General features: G+C 43.2%; 1 protein-coding gene across 1 annotated transcript in view; it reads left to right on the top strand.

The window, feature by feature from the left end:
- The first annotated feature begins 4,381 nt into the window (after positions 1 to 4,381).
- Positions 4,382 to 27,996, top strand: part of LOC134893970 (baculoviral IAP repeat-containing protein 1e-like) — a 206,552-nt gene continuing 182,937 nt past the window's right edge. The window contains exons 1-2 of the mRNA XM_063913733.1: positions 4,382 to 4,974; positions 27,836 to 27,935. Coding sequence (XP_063769803.1) covers positions 4,395 to 4,974; positions 27,836 to 27,935 — 680 coding nt within the window. The 5' untranslated portion in view covers positions 4,382 to 4,394. The remainder of the gene's footprint in view (positions 4,975 to 27,835; positions 27,936 to 27,996) is intronic.

Here is a 27,996-nt window from a genome sequence, read left to right as displayed (position 1 = left end):
TCAAGGTTCATATTTCTGCCTTGTCGGTTTGGTTCCAGAAAAAAATTGCGACTTTATCTGATGTACGTACGTTCACTCAGGGTGTGTTGTGGATTCAACCTCCCTACGTCCCACCTGTGGCCCCTTGGGACTTGTCGGTGGTTTTGGAGGCGTTGCAAGGGTCTCCGTTTGAGCCTCTTGACTCTGCAGACCTTAAGTGGCTTTCTCTTAAGGTATTGTTTCTGCTGGCTATTGCCTCTGCTAGATGGGTGTCGGATTTGGGTGCCTTGTCTTGTAGGTCACCATATCTGATTTTTCACCGTGATTGGGCGGTTCTTAGAACACGCCACAGGTATTTACCTAAGGTGGTGTCTTCTTTCCACCTTAATCAGGTGATTGTGGTTCCGGCTTTTGCCTCTCCTGAATTGTCTTTCAAAGAGCGGTCTTTGGATGTGGTACATGCTCTCTGTATCTTTGTGAAGAGAACTGCCTCCATCAGGAAGTCGGATACTCTCTTTGTTCTGTTTGGTTTTCACAAACGTGGCTGGCCTGCTCACAAGCAGACCCTGGCCAGATGGATTAGAATGGTGATTGCACATGCTTTATGTACAGGCTGGCCTTCCAGCTCCTGCTACCATAAAGGCCCATTCTACTCGGTCGGTTGGACCTTCTTGGGCGGCCCGTCGTGGTGCGACCCTTGAACAGTTGTGCAAGGCGGCTACGTGGTCCTCAGTGAACAGGTTCATAAGGTTCTATGCCTTCGATACTTCCTACAGTGTGTCCCCTCCCATAAGGAACTGCTTTAGGACATCCCCAATGTCATTCCCTGTGGAGCCCAGTGTACCCTCAGCAGAAAATGAGATTTATGTTAATAACTTACTGTTAATTTTTTTTCTGCGAGGTACACTGGGCTCCACAGGGCGCGAACCCTGACGCAGTTAGCTTCTTTGGGTTGGTATGGCATTAGCCGCTGACACTTTCTCCTGTCGTGAAGTGGTATATGTGGCTACTAACAGTTGTCGTCTCTTTTGCTTGCTACTGCATTGGACTGGTTAACAAAAACTGAGCTCCTGTGCACGGAGGCGGGGTTATAGAGGAGGCGGCACTATGCATTCTGGGAACAGTCAAAGCTTTTAGCCTGTTGATGCCTCGGATCAAGATCCTACTCTACACCCCAATGTCATTCCCTGTGGAGCCCAGTGTACCTCGCAGAAAGCGATTTAATAACTGTAACTTCTTACCATAAATCTCGTTTTTTATCAAGAATTTTTTTTTGGCTTCAGCTCAGACCCGAAATGAAATCCCTGTTAACGGCAGCCTGTGGACTACTGTTAGGGCTTATTGAATATCCCCTGGGATCAATAGGCATGCGGTAATTTACCAAAGCTAATTGAATTCCCTCCTTAAAGTTATATTAGACACTTTCTGGCTAAATAATTGAACACAACCATACTATAACAACCGACTGTGTAATGCAAATCATAAATGACAAACATGAAAAATGAATAACTGGATGTGAGTATATATGAGCAAAACAATAAATGCATGGATGCAATTAAAATAACAAATTGCTTAACACACTACTAACGGGGCATAATACATGAGGTGCCCAACAAGGACAACCAAGAGTTTACAGACAGCAGCTATAAAGTAGAGGACTATAATCTGCATCAACACTGAAATCACGTATTTGTGGCCACAGTGGGATCATTTAGACACAGGGCTAGATGTAATAGGGTCTGATTTTTTCGTGGGTGACTAACTTGCACCCTCTTGCACATTTAGAAGGTGCTGTTTTCTGGCCTGCAACTTACAAATGTAATAGCCTGCTAATTTGCGTGTTCAAAGCTATTACGTTATAGCTAGTTCTTTCATATATATACTCGCACATTGTAATGCGAGTTTCATTACAAGTCGTGAGTTTGACAGAAACATGCACAGATCAGTGAGATCCGTGCCTGCTTCGGTCTGTAAAAATGTATTAAAAATTAAATAATTAAAAACAAAAACTATGTGGGTACAGCCCCCAAAGCATAACCATCCCTGGGCTCTCTGAGCTGGTCCTGGATCCAAAAGTATAAGTGAAAATTGTTTGTAGTTCCCCCTGTATTTTAAGAACCAGCACAATGCTCTTGGACCGGTCCTGGTTCTAAAAATACGTGTCGGGGTGGGGTGGGGGGGGGGGGGGGGGAGACGGGGATCCCCCATATGTTTTGAACCAGCATCGAGCTCCACTAGCACGGAAGTAATGCTACAGCTAGGGGACAAAATGTCAACATTGTGAATGGCGACACTATAATAGGGTTTGGATTAGGCTGTGGTTATGGATAGGGTAGGGTTACATTCTGGCAATTTCAACATCAAGTAAATGTCGACATGCCCATGCTGATATTTAGATTGTGTTGACATTCTGGTGCTGACATTTGGAATACTTTGTATCAATGTATGCATAACAATTACTCTGCATATTGTTTGCAAGTGTCACTATTAATTCTGCTTTAAAATGACAAAATATAACATAACAGCAACACTGAGTAATCATATTCTGATGGGGATTTCCTTGCTGACATGCCCAAACACGGATAAACACAGTGGCCTATTCTGTGGTTGCTCTTGCACAGTTCCGTGTACGTGACTGATCTAGTGCTGGGGGAAGCAGATTCCTTATATATAAAATGTCCTTCCTTATATATTACAGTAGGCAAGTGTTAGAGGTAAGTTTCATGTATTATTCACAGGCTGCAACAGAATGCAGCATATCCCAGCAAAGCAGTGCTTACAATGTATTACTATATTTACTTAGTTTTTAAATATTAGTTTGTATTTCAAAGCCTTCACTATGTTTAATATGAATCTCTATCTGAAGCACTTGATGCAAATTTATTTCGATAAAATGATTCTATTTAATACTTAATAGTGGTCTCTGGAGGGCAAGCATTTATATAGATTTTTTGGAGTTCTTAGCAATTTAACACTGGAAGCTTTCCTATACTTTAAATTAATCAAATATAAGTAATATGTATATATAATGCAGGTTGCTGCGGCATTCAGTACAGAAATAACATAGGACGCTGTTGCAGGTGATGAACCGTTTTAATAACCCGTAACAGCGTCCTGTGTCATTCCTGAACCAAGTGTCACTGCAACCCTGTATTGTATGTCCTGACAGCTCCTTGGCACGTGCTTTACGGGAGGGCACAGGCCTAACATTTTTGTTCTAACTGGTCAGCACTTTCCACTAATGTTTTTTTAGATACTGTGTGACTTATATATGAATGATCACTACTAATACTTCAAGGTGAAAAAAATTCTGTCTTTATTACTATGTTTCAGCCCCTGTAGTGAACTTCTTTTTCAGGACCAAAACGTGATAATAAAAACTATTCACCTTTGGAGCTTGCTCTTCGTTCAGCTTGTATATTGTGTTCCAGCTGGAAGCTGCCATCTATATATACTATCTCTAACTGTATATTTTTATGATCCAGTTCATAATGACATCAAATTTAATTTGTGCTTTATACATGATTTTAAAGATACATATTTTATAATTATTGTGAAGGGACTATAGATTCGTTTTAATTTTTTTAATTATAAGGGGCATATTTATCATAATCATTTTTAATACGATTGTGATACTTATGTCTAAATTTGCAATGTGAAAATGTACATTTTGACACAAAATTTAGCAATAATCTTTTGCTGGGAGACGTGCTTTGACAGAAAAGCCTACCCCAGCGAAGAGCAGGTAGCAGAGTTCAGGTCCTGGGCGCGAAATGCGCATTTGTTGCTGTTGACTGGTGCATGCATCAGCATGATGGAGTGGGATCTGGAGGATCCCTCTCTGAAAGAACCTTGATACTGTAGACCGCAGGCTAATGTAGGCTAATGCCATCTACATTTGGCATTAGCTATCTGAGCCAAGCTCCAGAATACTCTGCATTCTGGTATTTGGTAAAGAAGATGGCAATCAGCCTCCATAGAAAGTTATAGAGACTGTTTTGCGGTCAAAGTTGGAAGGGCCATGGCATATCGTAGAAATCTGTAGTGATCCCTCAATATTACATCCGAGTGATCCTTAATATTTGTGGATGTTTTAGCGGGGATATTCCACAAATATTAATTGATAAATAGGCCCCTTAATTTTGCACGCAGAGCACTCTTATTACTTTGTCTGTATGCTAACACCCAGGGGCAATGTCTGGTGAGTTTTGCACTTAATATTAGTACCACTTTAAATTTTGTGGTCAAACTTGCCGATAAGTGGCAACATGCAAAAGCCACTTCTTTGTAAATGCCTAATGTCTTGTTTTATTACTGTTGTGCCCAATTGTAAAACTACAGAGTATGTTGGCACTATAAATACGTGTTGATAATAACAGTAATCTATTTTTATTTATTAAAGTTTCATGTAGGAAATGGCTTCTGTTGACCACAGCGAAGATGGTGAGGATAATGTGGATTTAATTAATTTTAAAGAGCCTGATCCTGTAGTGGCTATAAACAATCTTTTCACCCTTTTCTCGGGCATTGATTTTAACACTGATGAACATAAACGTCATGTCGCCATACGTCAAAAGCTGGGCACAAGTTACAATTTTGAAATGAGATGTGAGGCCAGGAGATTGAGATCTTTCCAATCACTTCACAAAGTGTCATGTTGGTGTCCAAAAGAGATGGCCAGCGCTGGGCTATATCTCACTGGTGTCAGCTACAGTGTCCAGTGCTTTTGCTGTGGGATTGTGTTCAGCTGCAAACCTTTAAGAACCACACCAAGAAAATATCATGCAAATCACAACCCAGCCTGTAGTTTCATAAAAGGAGAAGACATGGGCAATATTTCTAAATACGAGGTGAGGGTTCAACCTTCACCGACTGACCAAGAATCTCTACAGGAATATTCAACAGAGGAATCCAGATTAAACTCTTTCATAAACTGGCCCTTCTATGCCAGGATTCAACCTGCTCAACTTGCCAGTGCGGGATTCTTCTTTACTGGTGAGTATGCAAATGTGTTATTTATGTAATGAGAAATGGCAGATTCACCTGTTCTTTGCTGATTAAATAGGGAGTTTATTTAATAATCTGGGGCAACTTTTAAGCAAATAAATTATGATGTTATAATCATCAAGCATTCATATTAGTCCATCTAGTGTAGTCAACTAATAACATTTAAAGAGAAATGAACTGTTGGGTAGACAGTACCCCAGCCAAAACACATACCCTACCCAAACATTTGCTACCTGGGATAGGGAAGCTGTGCTAGAGCATGCAGGAGCCAAGATCTCCGTGTTATGGGCTTGTAGAACATAAATTAATCCATCTGGCATCTTTATCACAGGACCTAAGTGATTATACTTAATGGTCAGGAAGGATTCAGCCAGAAACAGCAAAAAGGCGCTGTAGAAGCAACATAATGCCCAAGAAAGGTGAGTGGTTCCAGAGCCTGGTGTATGCGGTATTTACCTTACTACAACTGGAGACACCACATCAGCGTACAGTTGACCTTCATGATTAGAGACTGTTTTGCATGGAAACAGGCACCAGTAGGGTGCTGAAAACCAGTAAAAGCCTAAAGGCACTAATTACCTGAGCTTGGCATTGTCTGAGGAGCCTGGCAGGGGCCTGGTGAGCTTTGTGGCAGCAAATATATTTTCCTTTCACTTTTAGGATGGGGCAGAGCTAAACCCCTTTGTATCAGCTGGGTTTACTAAATGTCCTTACGGCTCTGAGCCCATTCTGTCACATTATTAAAATAAGAAAGTGTTTTACATAAACTCTGAGATGGCAGAAATCTGTTCTCCCCTATATTTTTTTTACTTCACTGTCATGGTTAATATAGCTGCAAATTAGTTTGAATTGAACAGTATTTTAAGTAGAAAACTGAAAAGGGGAGAGGAAAGTTACTAGAAGGTAGTAGGTTGGACTTTGACATGACATCTATATTGATAGAGTCAAATATCTACCTTTTAACATTAGCTATATATTAATACCGTGTAGCCGTAATGGCTGCTAAACCATGTGCACATGCTACGCACTCCGTACGCTATTTGCGTATGAAGACCTCGCACGTGGTACGCAAATAAAGTACACACACTGTGCTGGGTGTACGGAATACCCACAGTGAGCATACACACAGACCGTAACCTTTATAAACTTTAAACACAGATTATGCTTACACTGTAACCCTTGTATGCAACACACTATGATTGAGTTTGTATTGTAAAACTTTACTACTGAAATACTGCAGCGATATAACGCTGCTTAACCTTGTTAATGTAAATGCTGTTAGAGCGATTTAGAATTCAGAAACCCTTTGTACCAGCTAGAGAGACACAGACACCCTGCTGAGGTTCTAACACCTTATGTGAACGTTCTATTTGCAAAAGAATAATACAATACAAGTCATACACTACCAATATAACATAGACTACCTAACCAGATAACTACACTTAAAATACAATAACAGTACAATAACACTTAAGAGAAACGAGAGAGAAAGAGGAGAGAGAGAGAGAGATATGGCTCACAATAACAATAAAGGCAATATGATTGCGGAGAAAACTTACGCACAAAGGAAACAATCGCATGCGCCTCTGGATATCCAGCTCCCGATTATCAGTGGTGAGAACCGTTGAAGAGAGTAGAGAAGAATGGGAGCTGGATCAGATCGGCTTGTCTATTTATGCACCACACACAATACAATTCAATGGTCCCTACAATCTCATTGTTCATTGGACACAGGAATTCGTCTCCGCATTATAACAAAAGGTCATAGGTCGATTCATACAGGTGGGCTGTGACTATTTCCAACTGCTCAGGTGGGTGGGAAACTAGGTTTCCCGCCGCATGGATAATAAAGTGCAAATAATAGTAAAAGTCCATAAACTTCTTATGTCCATAACTATTCGCACGAGCGATTAATCCGCTTCAAACCAACACCGGAATATTGCTAATTAAATACTCTTCCGATGGATACTAAACACCACTGTATAACCCTTGTCTGACCCTTCGTATCAAACAAAGAGGGATCTCTTTGTTCATGAACATGCTACATTAACTAAACTTTCAGATTCTATCAAAGGGACCATAATCTACAAAATACATTATATGGTTAAAATATGTAACGATCGAGTCGCCCGCTAGACGCACACAAAATCTACCGTAAATGCGCATACCGTGCACCTGCGGGTATGCGCACGCACGGGAGAGCGTGGGCACGCGCAGCGGGGACACGCATGAGGTGCAAATATGGTAGTGTGCATCATGATATTTTTCTGACTTTGACAGTCCACCCTTTGGCAGTCACCAATAACTGCCACTTCCTAAAACATTTCAAAAAGAGAAAAATATATGTCATGTGTAAATATTTCTATGGTTGGGTAGGGGAGGAGAGGAGAAGGTGAGAAAAGGGTATGACCTAGTGAGATAGCAGAAGCATGTGTGTATGAATCCATGTTTGGGGGGTCATGTATCATCGTGCCGTACGTGTCTTAAATCAAGCTTCGAGGTATTGCGAAGTATACATTTGAATTCCTTCTTATCCCGTATTAAGGGTCTGTGGATGGGCTGTCAAACTTTACCGAGCTCTTTTCGGCTTTTGGTTGCAACAAAATGGGGGAGCACATTTTAGTTGATGATACATGAATAGGGGAATATGTGAGTGCTGATATCTGTGTCTGTATTCCCTATCGACTATGTGTGTCATTACCTGAAGGTTGTAGAGATGAAGATAAAGAACACTTATGGTAAATGCATTGATATTCTATGTGAGGTTAATATGCATTTGTTGGTTTAAGTCTTGTCTGAAGTCTTGTTTGAAGTCTCCTTTGGGCTTTTGCTATTAACGGTATGCAAAAAGCCTTGTCAATGTCCATAAACTTACAAAAAAAGTTGGGCTAGCGTAAATTTAAAATTTCTAGGGAAACTGGGGGTCTATGGCATAGTCCATCTGTTGTTTGTGTACAAGGTCGTCAAACTTCTTCTTTAGTCCATCTGTTGTCTGTATACCGGGTCATCAAATTCCTCTTCCATGCGAGTCTTTTTACCTTGGAGAAAAACGAGAAACAGGTGAAAGAAACGGACCGTAGAATCACATTTTCATCACATCATTGTCTCTATCGTTGGGTCATAAATCAAATCCATTGGAATTACAATTTCCTCACTCCTTAGACTCATTACCCTGGTACTCCGTTTGCACTTCGTTAAAGCCTGACCGCATCTAAATATCAAGCCAATCGATATGACAACACCCAAGATACATAGAAGAAACTTCCCTACATCCATTATGACTCCTTGAGCCCATTCTCCTAAACCAGAGAACCAATTTCGCGGGTTCAACCATGACACCCAACTGGTCAGCTCATTACCCACAGCAGCAAGGGTGAGATTGTGTCTCCTGCGGAATTCCCACTTTAATTGGAGAATGTCGTCCATCTTTTGGTCTATGACCTCGACCGGGTCCTCGGTGCTATTCGTAATATAAGTGCAGCATTTCACGCCGTACTGCGTTGCCAGTGTGACACAATATCCACCTGTCACTGCCGTGAGATAATTAAGAACCATCCTATGCTGAACCAGTTCAGTTTTATAAGCTTGGAGCTCTCTTCCGGTATATCTAAAAGTGTCATCATACATTTCTGTGATATTTGTCTAATAGATTTGCAAGCGCTGATATATATTTATAATTTATCACTCCTCTGGCGGTGCGAGTGATATCTAACGCGATTAGGATTTGAATCCCGGTGGATTCACTGATCAGGTCAGAGGCCGGATGCTCTGTTCTCTCTATCAGGTGCCGTTTAACGATGTGCTCGTAATGAGTGTGAGTATAAGGAGCTTGGGCCCTGCGGTGAATATCTTTCATTTTAGTATGTGATACAGTCATTACCTCAGGCAGTAATTTTCCAATATAACACAACCCTTCTGAGTTTGGGGCAAGCCACTTATACGCCTTCCTCCCGCATATGAAATATGCATCATCGGGGAGAACATATGGGACGGAGTAGGACATAACCATATTACACATTTTCCATATGAAATTTCCTAACCCTAATTCTCCCATCTGTCTAGTACACGTATCTGTTTGTATGATATGTGCACAGTATCCTGGTGATACCTCTCCAACTCTCATGGTCCTACTTCCTAGGGTATACCTATATCGGAAAGATTTTCCTCTACTGGCTATGTGGCGTACAAGCTCTGTATCTGTAGGCATTCTATCTGTTCTATATGAAAAGGTCATGGTTAGGTTACTCCATGACACTTCCCAATTTCCCGGCTTTCGGGGATTGGAAATGTTAAAACATATTAGGGACCTATCCACATGATATTGGTGGAGCTTCAAACTAGGAGGACTGGAGATATTAAACCTCCTGTCCACCGGTCTCCCACCCTTTAGCTCAAGTACCTCCCCTACCGTTAAAGGGAATGGTACTAATCCTGATTTGCTATGGCCTTGAGGTACTTGAGAGCATACCCAACAATCTGTCTGATTTAACATATTACCCACTAAGGAGTGATAGTCACTCAATGGATGCCGGTCCATGTGGATAGTAAAACTGGACTGACATTTCTTGATGCACCCATCCTCAACTACATTGTCACAGAGTCTACAGATACAGTTCTCTTTTCAGCTAACAATCCTTCACAATGTTTACAAATAACATGGCTGCTAGATCGTTTCCGGTACTCGCCTTTGCTTGGTGGTTGTGTTGCTATTGGAAATTTACACCTCCGTCTCAGTCATCAGAACCTTTCTGGATCCTTTCTCGACCTCACTGGTACTCTCGCCGGAACAGACTGCTCTGGTCAACATCATGGTCAACAGGAAAATCCGTATCACAGTCTCTTGGGGCAAGTCCATCTTACAGGAGGAGAAAAGGAGAAATTTGTAATGGGGGTACAGGAAAACAGTTTGAGGGGGAGAGAAACTTGTTACGATAATTAGTTCTCTAGTCTTGTTGTTCTTCTTGTTCTGCTGTCATCTCAAAGGTGCTGTCTCTCAGTCTTCCAACCGAACATTCCGGTGATGCAATATTCCTTCCAAACCAGCGATCTTTCTGTAAGGAGCAAAAATCTTGCATTACTATTTGTCTAACTGATGTGTGACATACCATCTTTAAAACATGAAAACATGAGAAAGAAGAGGGAGAGGAGAAAAAAACAACAAGAGAGAGAACCGTTCATATATGTAAATATCACATAAATCAACCATAAACAACAGGAAAAAAAACATTTTTCAAACATTTTTAAAATATTGTCAGATCATCAGGCTGTCATATCTACATGTCCCATGGTTTCCTTGCGCAGTCCCTCCCACCAGCACCTCCATACTCCACCCTCTGTATCTGGCCAGGATACATTGATGCGGATAGGTCATGCTGGGGTTTGGTAGACTTCTGCAAAGACCAAGCAGATATGCAATGTTTGAGTCCTACCAATAATCATCAGAGATGGGGAGAGAAAAAGAAACATTTCACAGATACATTTACAACGTTTCACACGGTCATTCCTGTGTCTTCAGGGAATGACCTCCCAATTTATTAACCGTTACCTCAGGCTTACCATCAGTCCTAATGATCACCTTTCCTGACTACATATCATGAGTGTGGGCCAAAATTCTTCCTATCTGATCCCTGGTTACAATTTGGTGTGTCCTAACTTTTGCTCATTTTCATGTCTAGGGGGTCTGACTTTATGTGGGCTGTTGCAGTTGCTGGCATAATGCCCTTCTCTTTTACAACGATAACAAATCCTTGAGTTCCTCCATGTGCCAATGGCCTGGGGTTTTGGTTGATTTGATGTCTCCTCTAATGCTTGGATGCCCATCGCCATCAACCGCTCTTTCTGTGTTTCTCTGGTTCTTTGACTATTATGGTCATGTTGTTGTCTAGGGGGTGTATATACCTTGTGTGTGTTTTTAGACCTACAATCTCGTGCAACATGACCTTCCCTTAAGCAGTTGTAACAGCTTTTCACCTTTAACTTACCCCCAGGGATCTGAGGCTTCTTTGTTTCCCCGTGCTTGATGCTGTTTTGCTCATGCCCAACAGCAGAGTCCCTTAATGCAGTTATTGATTTATCTCTCCAGTATGGATTTGTGATCTGTATCCTTGCTCTCAACACTTCCTTTAAACCATCCATTAGCACAGATACTGCTACTTCTCTGTGCGGTGCACTTGTTTCGATGTTTTCTATACCCGTATACCTAGTCATGTCCTGCAATGCCCGGTGGAAATAATTAGAAGAACTTTCCCCTTCGTTTTGTCTTATGGAGAAGATTTTGTTCCACTCGACAATGGCTGGGAAATATATTTCTAACTGTCGGTTGATCTGCTTAATACATTCCTGATTGTGTTCCTCCGTACAAGGTACCTCCGTGTCTAATTTACAATCAGCAATAAATTTCGCAGGGTCAACACTGGAGGGCAAACATGCCCTCAGCACTGTCCGCCACTCTTTGTTGGTGGGTTCTGTGGAGTTTCCTAGTTCTTTAATAAATCTTTGACATGTAACTAGATCTTCCCTAGGATCAGGGAATTCAGACATAATTGATCTCAATTCGGTCCGGGACCAGGGACAGCGCATTGCACTGTCCTTGACGGGAATGGTTCCCTGATCGTCAGTCTTCCCATTGGGGACTGTGATCACCCTGACAGGACTAAACTCAATTACATCACCTTGTTTTGGTCTTACAATATGGGGTACATTTGTTTGTGCGTGATATAAAACATTGTACGTACTTGTGGACACGACCTCACCTGACCCTCCGTTAGGGGGTTTGATTATTGCCTTTACCGATTTGGTCGCGTCCACCTGGATGTCTTGTGTGATGGCTGCTGGTAAAGGTGCCGACATCGTGCTGGGCTCACTCTCTTGCTTGTAGTCCTGAGGGAAGTTTAACATGGGGTGCAACTTGCATAGGTTAATAGTTGTACATTTAACAGTATTACAATTATCATTGTTATGTTTATTACAATTATTCTTATCATCTATAATACAGTTGCTAAGTGCATTTTTATTGTACAACATTGTGCCTTTCTCCGCAACCATAATCCTCTCCATTGCCATGTCTCTCCTCCCAAGATGAGAGTCAGATATGTCAGTTAACTCTCTTTGCATTTCACTTTCCTGTTGCCACAATTTTAAACAATCATAATGTTTTATCCGTCTCTTTGCTGATTTAATAAGACCTATCCTTCTCCTTAGATTTAGTAACACATCTGGGCTAAAGCTGCCTACTCTTGGGAACTTCTCCCCGTCATGTACAGTCATTCTTTCCCATTCATCACATAAAACCTCTGTGTGTGAACCGTATTTTTCACACATTACATACCTTGCCGACCCGATTGGTCGGTTTACTAAATCAACCCGAACCGAGGTTGATCGCCCCCTACCTGAACAACTGGCCCCCATAGCTTGCAGGTGTTGCTTGCACTACCTCTGACCTTTATATCAGGGTCTTCAGCAAACCCTTACAAAAACCAAGATGTTCAAGATAGGTTGACGGTCATAGGCGTACGCACGGGGGGTGCCTGGTGCGCACAGGCACCCCCTAATGTCCGGCACCCCCCGCACATCACACCTGCAATCCGATCATCGCTGTCTGTGTGCTGCTGTTGTAGCAGTGCTACTGCTACTACAGCAGCGCACTGATAGCGATGATCGGATAACCTGAGTCCTGCATCCAGCATTCACCCCTTCCCGCTGCGCCGCCGCCGGTCACACTCACACAGCTCCCTGTCAGCTGCACATAACATAAGCAGCTTCTTCGTGGACGGGTGGGCTGGCCGCACAGCCCAGCCCAGCCACCGTCATAATCTGATTGCCTCGCGTGTGACTTCAGCACGTCACACCGCGCGCCCTCCCTCCCTTCCTGCCCTGCTTTGTCGGCTGTCCTCCGAGTCCCGGCTCCCGCCCGTGCTCACTTCTAGACAGTGGCAGTGAGTAGTGTGTGCCCTGCCGCCCTGCCATTTTCGACCGCTGGTCCGCTGGAGGAGAACAGTATCCTGCCTGAGCCTTCAGAATGTGAGTGAGAGACTCACTCACTCACTGTCTTTGTGTGCACCAGGGCACAGTTCAGGCCAGGCAGGGGGTGGGGGTGTATAAGAAAATAAAGGGTTATTTTTATTATTACTATATATATATATATCTTGTAGAAGGTGGCACTCCCAGGACTTACTTATATATATATATATATATATAATAGACAGCGTGGGCCGCACAACACTGAAAGATCTCCAAGAGGGTGCTCGGTCAAAAACTTTTCAATACGAATATCACCACATCATGAGGCTCCAGCTGGGGCTATGTTGTGGATGAAACCAGCACTCCACAATAGTCAAACAGTTTGTGTCATTTATTGTGCAAATTCAGCAATATTATACCATCACAAGCGGGTTTGTCTGTGCAAATTCAGCAGTTTTGTAAACATAGTTCAGATATAGTCAAGTATCTCACATATCCTGTATGTGCTGGGGATCCATGTCCTACCCAGCCTGATCTCCCAACAGCTGTTTCGGCTATCGCCGTCGTCAGGGGAGTTATTACCGCCAGTCTGCTACCCTTGTCACTTTATAACCCCTACATAATTAAAAACACCGTGCTCACCTGTTTCCACACTCCTCATTATCCCCGTCAGCTGGTGCCGAAAGGCGCGTCCGCCCCGCCGCCCGGACATCGCGGCGCTCAGTGCTGATGTCATCCGGCTCAGTCCCCTGTTGCCGGGCCACTCCCAATGTACACTCCGTCGCCTAGGTAACAGAAGACACCGTCATAACGTGCCACCCCTTAGTGACGCGAGTCCAGTGTTCCCCGCCCTTTTGACGAACGGAGATAAATTCATTGGTCCGCCTTTACAAGGGATCCGCCTTCAGTGACGTCAGCCCCCAGTCTCCTCGTATCCAGGTCACAGAGCCCCGTCGCCTAGCAACACCTGCAGCGGGGATTTAAAAAAGAGAAATGACGGAAACACAATAGTATCAACATCCATGAAATTCTAAACATTAAACTACATATTACCCTTGAAAATGTCTATTTACAACATATGGCAAGAGTCACTGAATACTATGTTCACAAAATGTGCATGGCTGAATATCAGTAATTCGTAATCCCATCAATAAATGTCATCAGTCATACACTGTATCTTATAGTTGGGATTTTTTGTCCCCACTATTTTACCCTCATGTTGTCCCATATAGACAATAATCCCGACCATATAGGTAAATTGGTATACATTATAGCTTATATGGAGAAGGTATTCGCTCAAGGAAATCAGCTACTTTGAACAGCAGGCCTGATTCAGACCTAAATCCTATCTTTGTTTACAAAAAACAAGACAAAATTAATTCCTCATTTAGCCCTACTGGGGCCATAGCATTCAATTGGTAAATCCACCGACTCTCTTGTTTCAGTAACAGCTTGTTACGATCACCGCCTCTCCTAAGCGGTGGTATATGGTCCAACGGCATACACTTAAAGTCCTTTAATTTGTGTCCACAACTCGCAAAATGCCTGGCTACCGGTGGTGTGTTAGTTTCCACTGATTGAAGAGCTTTTTTAATTGAAGACCGATGCATAGAAATTCGTTCCTTTAGCATGCGAATCGTTTTGCCCACATAGATCTTTCTACATGGACATACAATGATGTAGGTCACATATCGGGTTTCACATGTCATCCTGTGTCTCAACACATATTTATCCCCCGATATTGGGTGTATAAATTCGTTCCCCGTCAGCATAAAGGTGCAGTTGGCACAACTGCCACATTTAAAGGCTCCCTTCTGCAAGCTGAGCCAGTTGCTATTGGACACCGTTCCAGGACTGACATCAGCATGTGAGATACGTTCCTTCAGATTCCTACTCCTCTTATAGCTGAAGAGGGGTGTATTGGTGCAGAATCTGTTTAAGGACGGGTCAGTCTGGACTATGTGCCAATGCTTAAGTATCGATTTCTTGACCAAACCCGATGTGATGGCATAGGTACTTGTGAATACCAGCCGCTCGGCTTCTCCTTGTTTGATCTTTGGGATCAATAGATCCTCCCGTTTCAGTCCCAAACACTTGGTCACAGCCTCTTTTACCTCCACCGGATTATATCCACGGTCAATAAACTTCTGCCCCATATTTGCCAGAGCCTCCGGCAGTTTGGTTCGATCCGATGTAATGCGAGTCACCCTTAATAGCTGTGAATAGGGAAGTCCCTTTTTTTAAAGGTTGCGGATGAAAACTGGACGCCATAAGGAGCGTGTTTTTATCGGTGGGTTTCCTGAAAATATTGGTGGTAAAACATCCCTTCTCAATCCCCACCATAACATCAAGATACTCCATGTTCACCCGACTATAACGATATGTGAATCTAATCGATTCAGGCCTGCTGTTCAACTTATCTACAAATTCTACAAGAGTTTTCTCACCACCAGTCCACAGCATGAACAGATCATCAATAAATCTAACATAAAAAATTATGTAATTTGAGAAAATTAAATCATTCATGATCTTTTCTTGTTCATAATCATACATAAATAAATTTGCGTACGACGGGGCCATGTTCGACCCCATCGCCGTACCATGTAACTGTAAATAAAAAGAATTATTAAACAAAAAATAATTTTTGTGCAAAATAACTTCAATTAATAATAATAAAAAATCAACTGGTGGACCCGCATAGTGTGGACTGGTGGTAATAGCTTTCCTCACTGATTAAATGCCGTCAGTGTGATCAATACTCGTGTACAAACTAGACACATCCAGAGTCACCAAGAGACAATCACTAGGCGGCCTGCCAAACTCTGTCAGTTTGTTAATGAAATCTGTCGTGTCCTTAACAAAATAGGGAGTATGTTGTACCACCGGTTGTAGGTGGTAATCTACATATTGGGACAGGGGTTGTCCTAGCGAACCTCTAGAGGAGATGATAGGTCTACCCGGAGGATCCACTAAACTCTTGTGCACCTTTGGCAAGATGTACAAGAGCGGGATCCTCGGGTAGTCCTGGGTAAGAAACTTCTCGGTCTGTTCATCAATCCATGCATTACTGAGTCCTAATTGTATGATGGAATCTATTTCTTTTTTGTAGTTCAGTGTCGGATCAAATAATAGTTGTTTGTAGTTTGTACCCTCAAAATTAAAGTGGAAAAACACACTACAGGCATACAGGCACGTGGAGGCCACACACACACTACTGAGCCTCATTTTGACTTGTTTTAAGGACATTACATCAAAGTTGGATCAGCCTGTAGTGTGTTTTTCCACTTTAATTTTGAGGGTGACTCCAAATCCAGACCTCCATGGGTTAATAAATTTAATTTCCATTGATAATTTATGTGTGATTTTGTTGTCAGCACATTCAACTATGTAAAGAACAAAGTATTTAATAAGAATATTTCATTCATTCAGATCTAGGATGTGTTATTTTAGTGTTCCCTTTATTTTTTTGAGCAGTGTATATATATAATCTATCCTTACAGCAGCAGCCGGCACTCCCATAAAAGCACAACTTGCTCAGGTGCTCAGAAAGATAGATATATAAAGGTCCATAAAAAACTGGCACTCAGGGACAGCAAAATGATTAAAAAGCAATATGTAATATCCATGTCAGGAAAATATGGGGCTAGGCACACCCAGTGGGCGGGGCTAGGCACACCATTCCAGTCGTGCACCCCCTAATAAAATGTGCTGCGCACGCCTATGTTGACGGTGGTAGTTTACCGAGTACCCCACTCACTCGCCCACGCCGACCAATACGCCCACACACTGCTTTAGTGCTGGCGTACTCGACCTAGGGCCCCTATGAACCTTTGTTTACTGGAACATGCGAGTGTGATCCGCAGAGCATTAACCCTTTCCAGTAACTGTTGGTTGTTGGATAATTCCTGAGTGACCAGCGAACTTCCCTTAAAAAATAAAAAATTACACAAATCACGTTAGAATGTACAAATAGCGTTTATGACCCCTTCCGTACGCAAATGGTACTGGGTCAAATTACTAACTAATGCACACAATTACGTGCGGTACAATCGTTCAGCACATAAGCAACTAATCTTATGTGCGGAGCGACCAGTGGAATCGAAATTTAGCAGCTGCGAATTCCTTCAGCCTGAGCTTTATGGCCTATATGGGTTCCGCACCAACCCTTTCTGGTGTTGGGCTACTTGTCTCTATTTATAGCGGACTTCCTTGTCTGCTGTACCTGGACCTCCTGGTCTGTTCTGGACCTCCTGGTCTGTGCTACAGTATGACCTCCTGGTCTGCTATACTCTAATGCTCTTTGTATATTTAACAAGGGATGCCTCCCTAGCCACCGTGCATGTCACTTACACGTATGTAATTCACGAGAACTCGATGATTTCTGTGGTTCAATCCCAAAAAAATTGTAGAAACTTATATATGCAAACACTCACTCACCACATGTACACTTTACTTTTGTTTCTATTTCTATTTCTGCGCAGAAATTTCTTTCCTTTAGACCAGATGAGTCGTAAATTTAGAGAAGGATCTATTAATTTAAATTTCGGACACTAAAATCGATTTGCGCTATTTATCGCGTTGCCACCTTTTCGCCTGTTTAAAATAACCCTTATCGTGTGATTTGTTACGTGGGCGTACTCGGACGCTCCGTTGCGTAATATACGCTGCGTGCGTCGGCCTTTGGGTTGTGTACGCGAGTCTCAACTTTTTGTTAGAGACACGTGTACGCAAGGCAGATATCCACCGTAACACAATTAACACGTTTATCAATGTAGGTGATCCTCGATCATCTACCGAGCACCACACAGATCTCTCCTTGTATCTTTAGGCAAAGCTGTGTGTGTGTTTTACAAATTACCCCTTAATGTATCATTTTTACTCTTTAAGTACCAATAGCAACAAATCTTTCTCAGCACGTTATCAATTATGAAATGGCAACCAGGAAAGTGAGATGTGAAGATTACACAAATGAACATGCAATTCTAAATTAATCTAATAACATATATTGATGTAAGCACACGCATATAGATATTACATATATGAGACCCTATTCAGTGCTTCTAATTTGCATATGAATGTGCAATTTCTTTCACTGCTGGGAGAGAGAAAAAAAACAACAAACCAGTCCCACAGGTCATTTGCATTTCAATGGCCATCCTACAAGTAGCAGCGTTAAAACAGGTTCTTGAAGAGAGACAGTTACCAAAAAAAAAAAAAACTACTTGTGTATTTCTTAAATCAAATATTTAATTTATTATTAACTGTTATTAAACTCTATCTGAACTACTTATGATTGACTATGATATGGACTAAACAAATGCATAAAAAAAAAACTCATTAAATTATGATTTCTTTTTTTGACAGTGGATGGCTGATTATTTCCTGAGTCAACTGAAAATCAGCCGTTCAAAAAAAAATTGACCTTCCCAAAATGGCCGCTGCTCCTCCCCCATCCATGAGGTTTACACAAAATGGGGGACAGACCTTTTGTCACAAAGAAAAATCATCATGCCAGCCCCTTTTAGTTATCACGCTATGCAGAGCGATTAAAAATAATTTTAAACCTATTTTAAACAGACAAACCATCCAATCTGCGTGTGCAGTTGGCACCAAATAGAAATAAAAACCAGATTTACAAAGACAATAGCTTAATGTTCCTACCTTCTTCGGATTCCACCAGCATCCCTACAGACCAAAAGAATCAGACGCAGACTCTCATCTGATCAGCACTCCAAGATACTACCTTTTCCTCCCTTTGCTGATCGATAAGTCTGCGCCTTTTTCGCCTGACTGCGGATATGAGATGGACCGGACTTGCCCCCACTTGATAGAGTCAAATATCTACCTTTTAACATTAGCTATATATTAATACTGTGTAGCCGTAATGGCTGCTAAACCATGTGCACATGCTACGCACTCCGTACGCTATTTGCGTATGAAGACCTCGCACGTGGTACGCAAATAAAGTACACACGCTGTGCTGGGTGTACGGAATACCCACAGTGAGCATACACACAGACAGTAACCTTTATAAACTTTAAACACAGATTATGCTTACACTGTAACCCTTGTATGCAACACACTATGATTGAGTTTGTATTGTAAAACTTTACTACTGAAATACTGCAGCGATATAACGCTGCTTAACCTTGTTAATGTAAATGCTGTTAGAGCGATTTAGAATTCAGAAACCCTTTGTACCAGCTAGAGAGACACAGACACCCTGCTGAGGTTCTAACACCTTATGTGAACGTTCTATTTGCAAAAGAATAATACAATACAAGTCATACACTACCAATATAACATAGACTACCTAACCAGATAACTACACTTAAAATACAATAACAGTACAATAACACTTAAGAGAAACGAGAGAGAAAGAGGAGAGAGAGAGAGAGATATGGCTCACAATAACAATAAAGGCAATATGATTGCGGAGAAAACTTACGCACAAAGGAAACAATCGCATGCGCCTCTGGATATCCAGCTCCCGATTATCAGTGGTGAGAACCGTTGAAGAGAGTAGAGTAGAATGGGAGCTGGATCAGATCGGCTTGTCTATTTATGCCCCACACACAATACAATTCAATGGTCCCTACAATCTCATTGTTCATTGGACACAGGAATTCGTCTCCGCATTATAACAAAAGGTCATAGGTCGATTCATACAGGTGGGCTGTGACTATTTCCAACTGCTCAGGTGGGTGGGAAACTAGGTTTCCCGCCGCATGGATAATAAAGTGCAAATAATAGTAAAAGTCCATAAACTTCTTATGTCCATAACTATTCGCACGAGCGATTAATCCGCTTCAAACCAACACCGGAATATTGCTAATTAAATACTCTTCCGATGGATACTAAACACCACTGTATAACCCTTGTCTGACCCTTCGTATCAAACAAAGAGGGATCTCTTTGTTCATGAACATGCTACATTAACTAAACTTTCAGATTCTATCAAAGGGACCATAATCTACAAAATACATTATATGGTTAAAATATGTAACGATCGAGTCGCCCGCTAGACGCACACAAAATCTACCGTAAATGCGCATACCGTGCGCCTGCGGGTGCACGCACCAGCGGGTATGCGTACGCACGGGAGAGCGTGGGCACGCGCAGCGGGGACACGCATGAGGTGCAAATATGGTAGTGTGCATCATGATATTTTTCTGACTTTGACAATATGTACAATGTGCCTCAAAATGCCTCAGAGGCATCCCTGACAGTTGACAGAAGCAGGAACCTTGATATGCCAGTGGTGCAAAACTATGGCATTTGGTGGTGTTAATCTGCACTTCGATCTGCTCATTATTTGGGTCAATAGTACAGAGGTAGAGTTGAGTCTGACTAAACCAAGTTATGATAGAGTAAAAGACAAGGCACCACTTCTGGAACATTGGAAGACAGAATTTATCACTTCTATTATTTGTATTTCTCTTACGTCCTTGCAGATACTGGGAATCCATTTAGTACCATGGGGTATAGACGGGTCCACTAGGAGCCTTGGGCACTTTAAGAATTTGATAGTGTATGGTGGCTCCTTCCTCTATGCCCCTTCTATAAGACTCAGTTTAGAAAATGTGCCCGGCTGAGCCGGTCACGTTGCTGGAAGCTCCTGAAGAGGTTTCTGCCTTTATTTTATCTGTTTGTTAGTTTCAGGCAGGACTGGATGGCACCAGCCTGCCTGCTTCGTGGGACTTAGGGAGGGGAATGGCCCAACCTCTTGAAGGGTTATTGGTCCCGTTCCCCGCTGACAGGACACTAGCTCCTGTGGGAACTATTCGCATGCCCCACCATGGCGAGCGTACATTCCCGCAGCACGCCGCCACCCCTAACAGAGCCAGAAGAATGAAGAGTGGTGAGTACTAAGCCGGCGTCCCGGTTAGCAGGTCGCAGGCCATTATGGCGGCATGAGGGTACGGAGACGCACGGCTTCTACATAGGGCGGCTGGGTCTCCAGACTCAGTACACAGTGCAGACGCACAGCTTCTTAGGGGGCGAACTGAATCTCAGTACACTATATGTGTATACAGTACCCAGACTGGCATTACAGTCTTAAAAGGGGGCTAACTTCATTTTAGGCACAAAATTACCTCAGCCAGTATAAAAAAGAGTGGGGAAACCATGCACCATTGAAGGGGCGGGGCTTCACTATGAGCAGATCCAGCAGCTCACCAGCGCCGTTTTCCCTCTGCAGTGGACACAGACGCTGACTGACAGGGACACGCAGCTCGTCCAGAGACACTCCAGATTACCTCAGCGGTACCAGAGGGTCATAGCAGGGGGGGAGCAATTATTAGTGTACTAAGTCCCCAATCTGGGAACTTAGTCTGCGACCCGGCTAAGCTTGGCATTAGCGGTAAAGGGCGCTGTGTGCTGGCTCCATACTATCTCTGTGTCTCCCTGGAAGGGCTCTTTGTGTGTTAATTGTGCATTTAACCTGTTCCTGTGTGTGTGTACTGTCATTGTCACAGTATGTCAGACAAAGAGTGTGTTTCATGTAAGGCACAGTGTTCCTCTTCTCCAGAGGGTTCACTACTGTGTACTCAGTGCAGTGTACCTACCCAGGCTAGCGGGGCAGAGCCAGCTTGGCTGGACGCCATTAAGGGAATGATTTCCAATATTTCTACTAAATTGTCCCGCAATGAGAACGAGACTCAATACTTAAGACAATCGATGACTGAGTTTATGAAAAGAGACTCACTACCTAAACCAGCATCTCAGTCCCCTGCCATTTGTCCACAAAAATGTACTATGGCCCATATCCTGCAGTCTGACTCTGATGATGAAGGGTCAGACATGGAGGAGGGGGGCAGGTGGACTCAGAGTTGGGGGAGGCTACTCTGTCACAAGGAATAGAGGCTCTCATAGAGGCTATCAGAGAAGTTCTGCATATCCATGATAAGGTGACAGAGGAGACTGAGGAATCTTATTTTAATATAAAAAAAGAAATCCTCAGCCACTTTTCCTGTGTCAAAGCAACTAAATACCCTGTTTGAAGAACCATGGGTTAATCCTGATAGGAAATTTCAAATGCCTAAAAGGTTGCTCTCATCTTTTACTTTTCCTCTGGAGGATAGGAAAAAATGGGAAAATCCACCGATAGTGGATGCATCAGTATCTAGACTGTCACGAAAAATTGTATTGCCTGTCCCCGGTGAAGCCTCCCTAAAAGACACGGCTGATCGTAGAATTGAGACTACACTCAAATCCTTGTATACAGTTGCTGGGGTGGCCCAGAGACCCACTATAGCATGTGGGTGGATTACTAACGCCATCGCCAAATGGTTAGGTAACCTAATTGAGTGGTTAGATAACTTGCCTCAGGGGAAGATTATTTTAATCCTGCAACATATACAGGACTCTGTGAACTTTATGGTGGAAGCAAGAAAAAAAGCATTTTGTTTCCCCCAGCACCCTGAATGATAGCAGTAACCGTATATAAATCCCAAACAATATTAGAATTCAGAGTTATCTCGGTTACATATATTTGTGCAAATGTATGATTAAGCCCCCAAGCCGTATCAAGGCCTCTCTGTATATTGGTGGCCCCTAGCGCTATATCTAGGTGCAGGGTGTGGCACCCCAAAAATCAGCATAAGCCAGAAAGCCCAGGGAAGCATACCAGTGAAAAAACTATAGTGTTAATAAATTAGTGTTAGGAGGCCGAAGCTATAAAGAAAGTGATACAAAAATGAGATGTAATTAAAATAAGAAATAGTGTTAAAGAAATTAGTAAGTGATAAGTGTTAATAGAATGTAAAGGTATGCCACACTGAACCCATCCAGCTCAGCCAATTCAGGGGCGCACCACCCCACACCTCCATAACCCCAATAGGGGTCTGTGATTACCCAGCAAAGAGCCACATGATAATGGCTCCTTGCTTAAATATATCTAAGCTAAGAGCTACCTACCTTGGAGCAATCCCATAATGCTCCATATGGCATATCAGAACCTGTGCCTCCTCCTAATGTAGGATCCTTTCTGCCTCACACAACAGACATATATAGTGGCAGATGCTCAATTAGCCTAGTGATATTATTCAGGTGCTTGAAAGGGAGGGCTATTTATAAGTAAGAAAAAAAGCATTTTGTTTTCCCCAGCACCCTGAATGATAGCAGTAACCGGATATAAATCCCACACTATATTAGAATTCAGAGATCTCCGTTAAATATATTTGCGCAAATGTATGATTAAGCCCCGATAGTGGATGCATCAGTATCCAGACTGTCACGAAAAATTGTATTGCCTGTCCCCGGTGAAGCCTCCCTAAAAGGCACAGCTGATCGTAGAACTGAGACTACACTCAAATCCTAGTATACAGTTGCTGGGGTGGCCCAGAGACCCACTATAGCATGTGGGTGGATTACTAAGGCCATCGCCAAATGGTCAGGTAACCTAATTGAGTGGTTAGATACCTTGCCTCGGGGAGATTATTTTACTCCTGCAACATATACAGGATTCTGTGAACTTATGGTGGAAGCCATAAAAGAAATAGGCTTGCTTAATGCACGCACCACTGCTATGGCAGTGTCAGCACACAGAGGTTTATGGCTACGCCAGTGGACAGCTGACATGGACTCCAGGAAAGGCGTAGAAGGCCTACCCTTCACAGGAGAGGCCTTATTTGGAGATGAACTAGACAAATGAATCTCCAAAGCTACTGCGGGTAAGTTGCCAAGTTTAAGAGCAAAGCCAGAGGTTCTTCTACAGCCACCAGAGGCGCTAGAGGTAAACCACGCAAACCAGCAACTGCCGGTTCGCAGGAACAGAGCTCAAGCTCTGCTTCCTCAAAGTCTTCAGCATGACGGTGGACCGCGATGCCTGGTAGACTGGCGGGTGGGAGCCTGATTAAAGTTTTTCAGTCACATCTCGATAGGTTTGTGCCAGGATCCCTGGGTCATAGATCTTATTTCCCAGGGCTACAGACTGGAGTTTCAGGAGCTCCCACCTCACAGATTCTTCAAGTCAGGCTTACCAGTTTCGCAAGAGGCAAGTATAACCTTACAGGACGCCATTCAAAATCTGGTATAGACTCAGATCATTCTTCTAGTTCCACCTCATCTGCAAAACAAGGGGTATTATTCCAACTTGTTTGTAGTACCGAAACCAGATGGTTCAGTAAGACCGATTTTGAACATCAAGTCGTTGAACCTGTACTTACAAGTGTTCAAATTCAAGATGGAGTCTGAGTGCGGTGATCTCAGGTCTGGAGGAGGGGGAATTCCTAGTGTCTCTGGATATCAAGGATGCGTACCTTCACATTCCAATCTGGCCACCTCATCAGGCTTATCTACAGATTTCGCTACAGGACTGTCACTACCAGTTCCAGGTCCTGCCATTTGGTCTCTCCACGGCACCGACAGTGTTCACCAAAGTGATGGCAGAGATGACGTTTCTACTCTGCAAACGGAGTGAACATAATTCCGTATCTGGACGATCTTCTGATAAAGGCATAATCCAGGAAGCGGTTGTTGGACAGCATTGGGCGCTCAACTAGACTACTCCTGGATCACGGGTGGATTCTGAACTTACTAAAATCTCACCTGGAACCAACGCAGAGGCTTCTTTTTCTGGGAATGATACTGGACACAGAGTCTCAGAGAGTGTTCCTTCCTTTGGAGAATGCTGTGGTAAACCAGTCGATGGTTCAGCCTGTCCTGAAGCCGACCCGGATCTCGGTGCATCTGTGCATTCACCTACTGGGGAAAATGGTGGCCTCTTACGAGGCGCTTCAGTACAGAAGGTTTCATGCGAGGCCCTTCTAGCTGAATCTGTTGGACAAATGGTCCGGATCACATCTTCACATGCACCAGAGGATCTGTCTGTCGCCAACAGCCAGAATCTCCCTTCTGTGGTGGCTACAGACTTCTCACTTCGTTGAGGGTCGGAGGTTCGGGATTCAGAATTGGATTCTTCTGACCACAGACGCAAGCCTCAGAGGTTGGTAGGCAGTCACCCAGGGGGTGCAGTTTCAAGGAAGATGGTCAAGTCGGGAAGTCATCCTTCCAAACATCTTGAAACTCAGAGCAATCTGCAATGCCCTTCTGCAGACCTCACCTCTACTTCGGAATCAGGACATTCAAGTCCAGTCAGACAGTGTTAAGGCGGTAACGTACATAAACCGATAGGGAGGAACGAAAAGCATAGCAGCAATGTCAGAGGTGTCAAGAATTCTCCTCTGGGCGGAAAAACACGCCGTGGCATTGTCGGCGGTCTTTATTCCAGGAGTAGACAACTGGGAAGCAGGCTTCCTTGGCAGACACGACCTACACCCAAGGGAGTGGGACCTCCACCCGAAGGTGTTCCGGTGGTTGACACGTCGGTGGGGATATCCACAGATCGACATGATGGCTTCTCGACTCAACAAGAAGCTCAAGTGGTATTGTTCCAGGTCGAGAGACCCACAAGCAAAAGCGGTAGACGCTCTGACAACTCCATGGGTCTACCAGCTGGTGTATGTGTTTCCTCCACTTTAACTGATCCCAAGAATTCTAAAGAGAAAAAAAGGGAAAAGGTTCAAACAATCCTCATTATTCCGGACTGGCCTCAAAGGGCCTGGTACGCGGATCTTCTCGAGATGCTAATCAAAGATCCGTGGCCTGTACCTCTTTGCGAGGATCTTCTGCAACAAGGCCCGTTCGTCTATCAAGATTTACCACAGCTACATTTAGCGGCATGGAAGTTGAACGGCTTATTCTAGCCAGGAGAGGGACTCCTGAGAGGGTCATCCCGACTATGATCCTAGCCAGAAAAGGGGTAACATTTAAACATTACCACCGTATATGGAAGAAGTATGTCTCTTGGTGTAAGAGCAAACAATATTCTGCGGTGGAATTCAATCTGGGATGTCTCTTGCTTTTTTTGCAGTCGGGAGTTGATGTGGGCCTATGCCTAGGTCCCATTAAAGTCCAGATTTCGGCCTTGTCTGTTTACTTTCAGAAACAATTGGCTTCTCTCCCTGAGGTCTAGACATTCTTGAAAGGTGTTCTCCACATCCAACCTTTCTTTGTTCCTCCCACGGCACCTTGGGATCTCAATTTGGTGCTGCTGTTTCTCCAATCGGACTGGTTTAAACCGTTACAGGAGGTTGACGTAAAGTACCTTACGTAGAAGACCGTCACACTGTTGGCCTTGGCTTCAGGAAGATGTGTCGGAGCTAGGGGCGTTGTCTCACAAGAGTCCCTCCTTAATTTTTCGTGAGGACAGAGCTGAACTCAGAACTCGTCAGCAATTTCTTCCTAAAGTGGTGTCTGCGTTTCACATCAACCAACCTATTGTGGTTCTGGCTGTTACGGACACCTCTGCTACTTCAAAGTCTTTGGATGTTGTGAGGGCTTTGAAGGTGTATGTAAAGAGAACAGCTTGTCACAGGAAATCGGACTCGCTGTTCATTCTCTATGATCCCAATAAGATTGGGTGTCCTGCTTCAAAGCAGTCTATTGCACGCTGGATGAGGCTCACTATCCAGCATGCTTATTCCATGGCAGGATTGCCGGTTCCAAAATCTGTACAGGCCCACTCTACTAGGTGGGTGGGTTCCTCTTGGGTGGCTGCCAGGGGTGTCTCGGCTTTACAGCTCTGCCGAGCAGCTACTTGGTCAGGTTCGAACACGTTTGCAAGTTTACAAGTTCGATACTTTGGCCACTGAGGACCTTCAGTTTGGCCAATCAGTTCTGCAGGAACCTCAGCACTCTCCCACCCGGTTTGGGAGCTTTGGTACTTCCCTATGGTACTAAATTGATACCCAGTATCCCCAAGGATGTAAGAGAAAATAGGATTTTAATTACCTTCCAGTAAATCCTTTTCTCGTAGTCCGTAGGGGATACTGGGCGCCCGCCCAGTGCTTCGTTCTTTCTGCACTGTTACTTGGTTAAGTATTCTGGTTGGTTCAGCTGTTGCAGTTCCTGGTTTCAAGTTTGGTTAGCATGGCTTTCCTCTTGTTTAGTCTGTGCTGGTTCGTAATCTCACCACTTTCCTTATCTATCCTTCTCTCAAAGTGTGTCCGTCTCCTCGGGCACAGTTTCCTAGACTGAGTCTGGTAGGAGGGGCATAGAGGGAGGAGCCAGCGCACACTCTCAAATTCTTAAAGTGCCCAAGGCTCCTAGAGGACATGTCTATACCTCATGGTATTAAATGGATTCCCAGTGTCCCCTATGGACTATTCATACACGTCTATTCATATTTAGAAATACGTTTAATGTTTTGTTGGACCTTTTGCTGTACCATCCATTTCAAGTGTCCCATCACAGTAAGGCTGTATGCCCCATGTTCTATATTTCTAAAAGAAATACATATATTTTACCAGTATTTAAACATGAGCATATGTGTTTTTTTTTTAATTATATGCTATTACCGGGACCCACTTGACTATTAAACAATCACGCCTTTTTCTTAACACTGTATAAAAGCACTTATACAGGTTGAGTATCCCATATCCAAATATTCCGAAATACGGAATATTCCGAAATACGGACTATTTTGAGTGAGAGTGAGATAGTGAAACCTTTGTTTTTTGATGGCTCAATGTACATAAACTTTGTTTAATACACAAAGTTATTAAAAATATTGTATTAAATGACCTTCAGGCTGTGTGTATAAGGTGTATATGAAACATAAATGAATTGTGTGACTATAGATACACTTTGTTCAATGCACAAAGTTATAAAAAATATTGGCTAAAATTACCCTCAGGCTGTGTGTATAAGGTGTATATGATACATAAATGCATTCTGTGCTTAGATTTAGGTCCTATCACCATGATATCTCATTATGGTATGCAATTATTCCAAAATACGGAAAAATCCCATATCCAAAATACCTCTGGTCTCAAGCATTTTGGATAAGGGATACTCAACCTGTAATATATATTTCCAACTCATATAGGTAGGAGAGACACTGTGCAATGTTTCTCCTGTGCTGGCTGCCTAGGACACTGGCAGGAACATGATGACCCATGGAAGGAACATGCCAAATGGTTTCCTGAGTGAGTAGCAGAACATCTACCATAATTACTGTCAAGTGAAATTGTCCCTTAACACATTTTT

The sequence above is a fragment of the Pseudophryne corroboree genome, chromosome 1 (genome assembly GCF_028390025.1).
Source record: "Pseudophryne corroboree isolate aPseCor3 chromosome 1, aPseCor3.hap2, whole genome shotgun sequence".
In the NCBI taxonomy this organism is placed as follows: domain Eukaryota; kingdom Metazoa; phylum Chordata; class Amphibia; order Anura; family Myobatrachidae; genus Pseudophryne; species Pseudophryne corroboree.
Note: the sequence above shows the minus strand (reverse complement) of the source record. Positions and strands in the feature narration are given on the sequence as shown.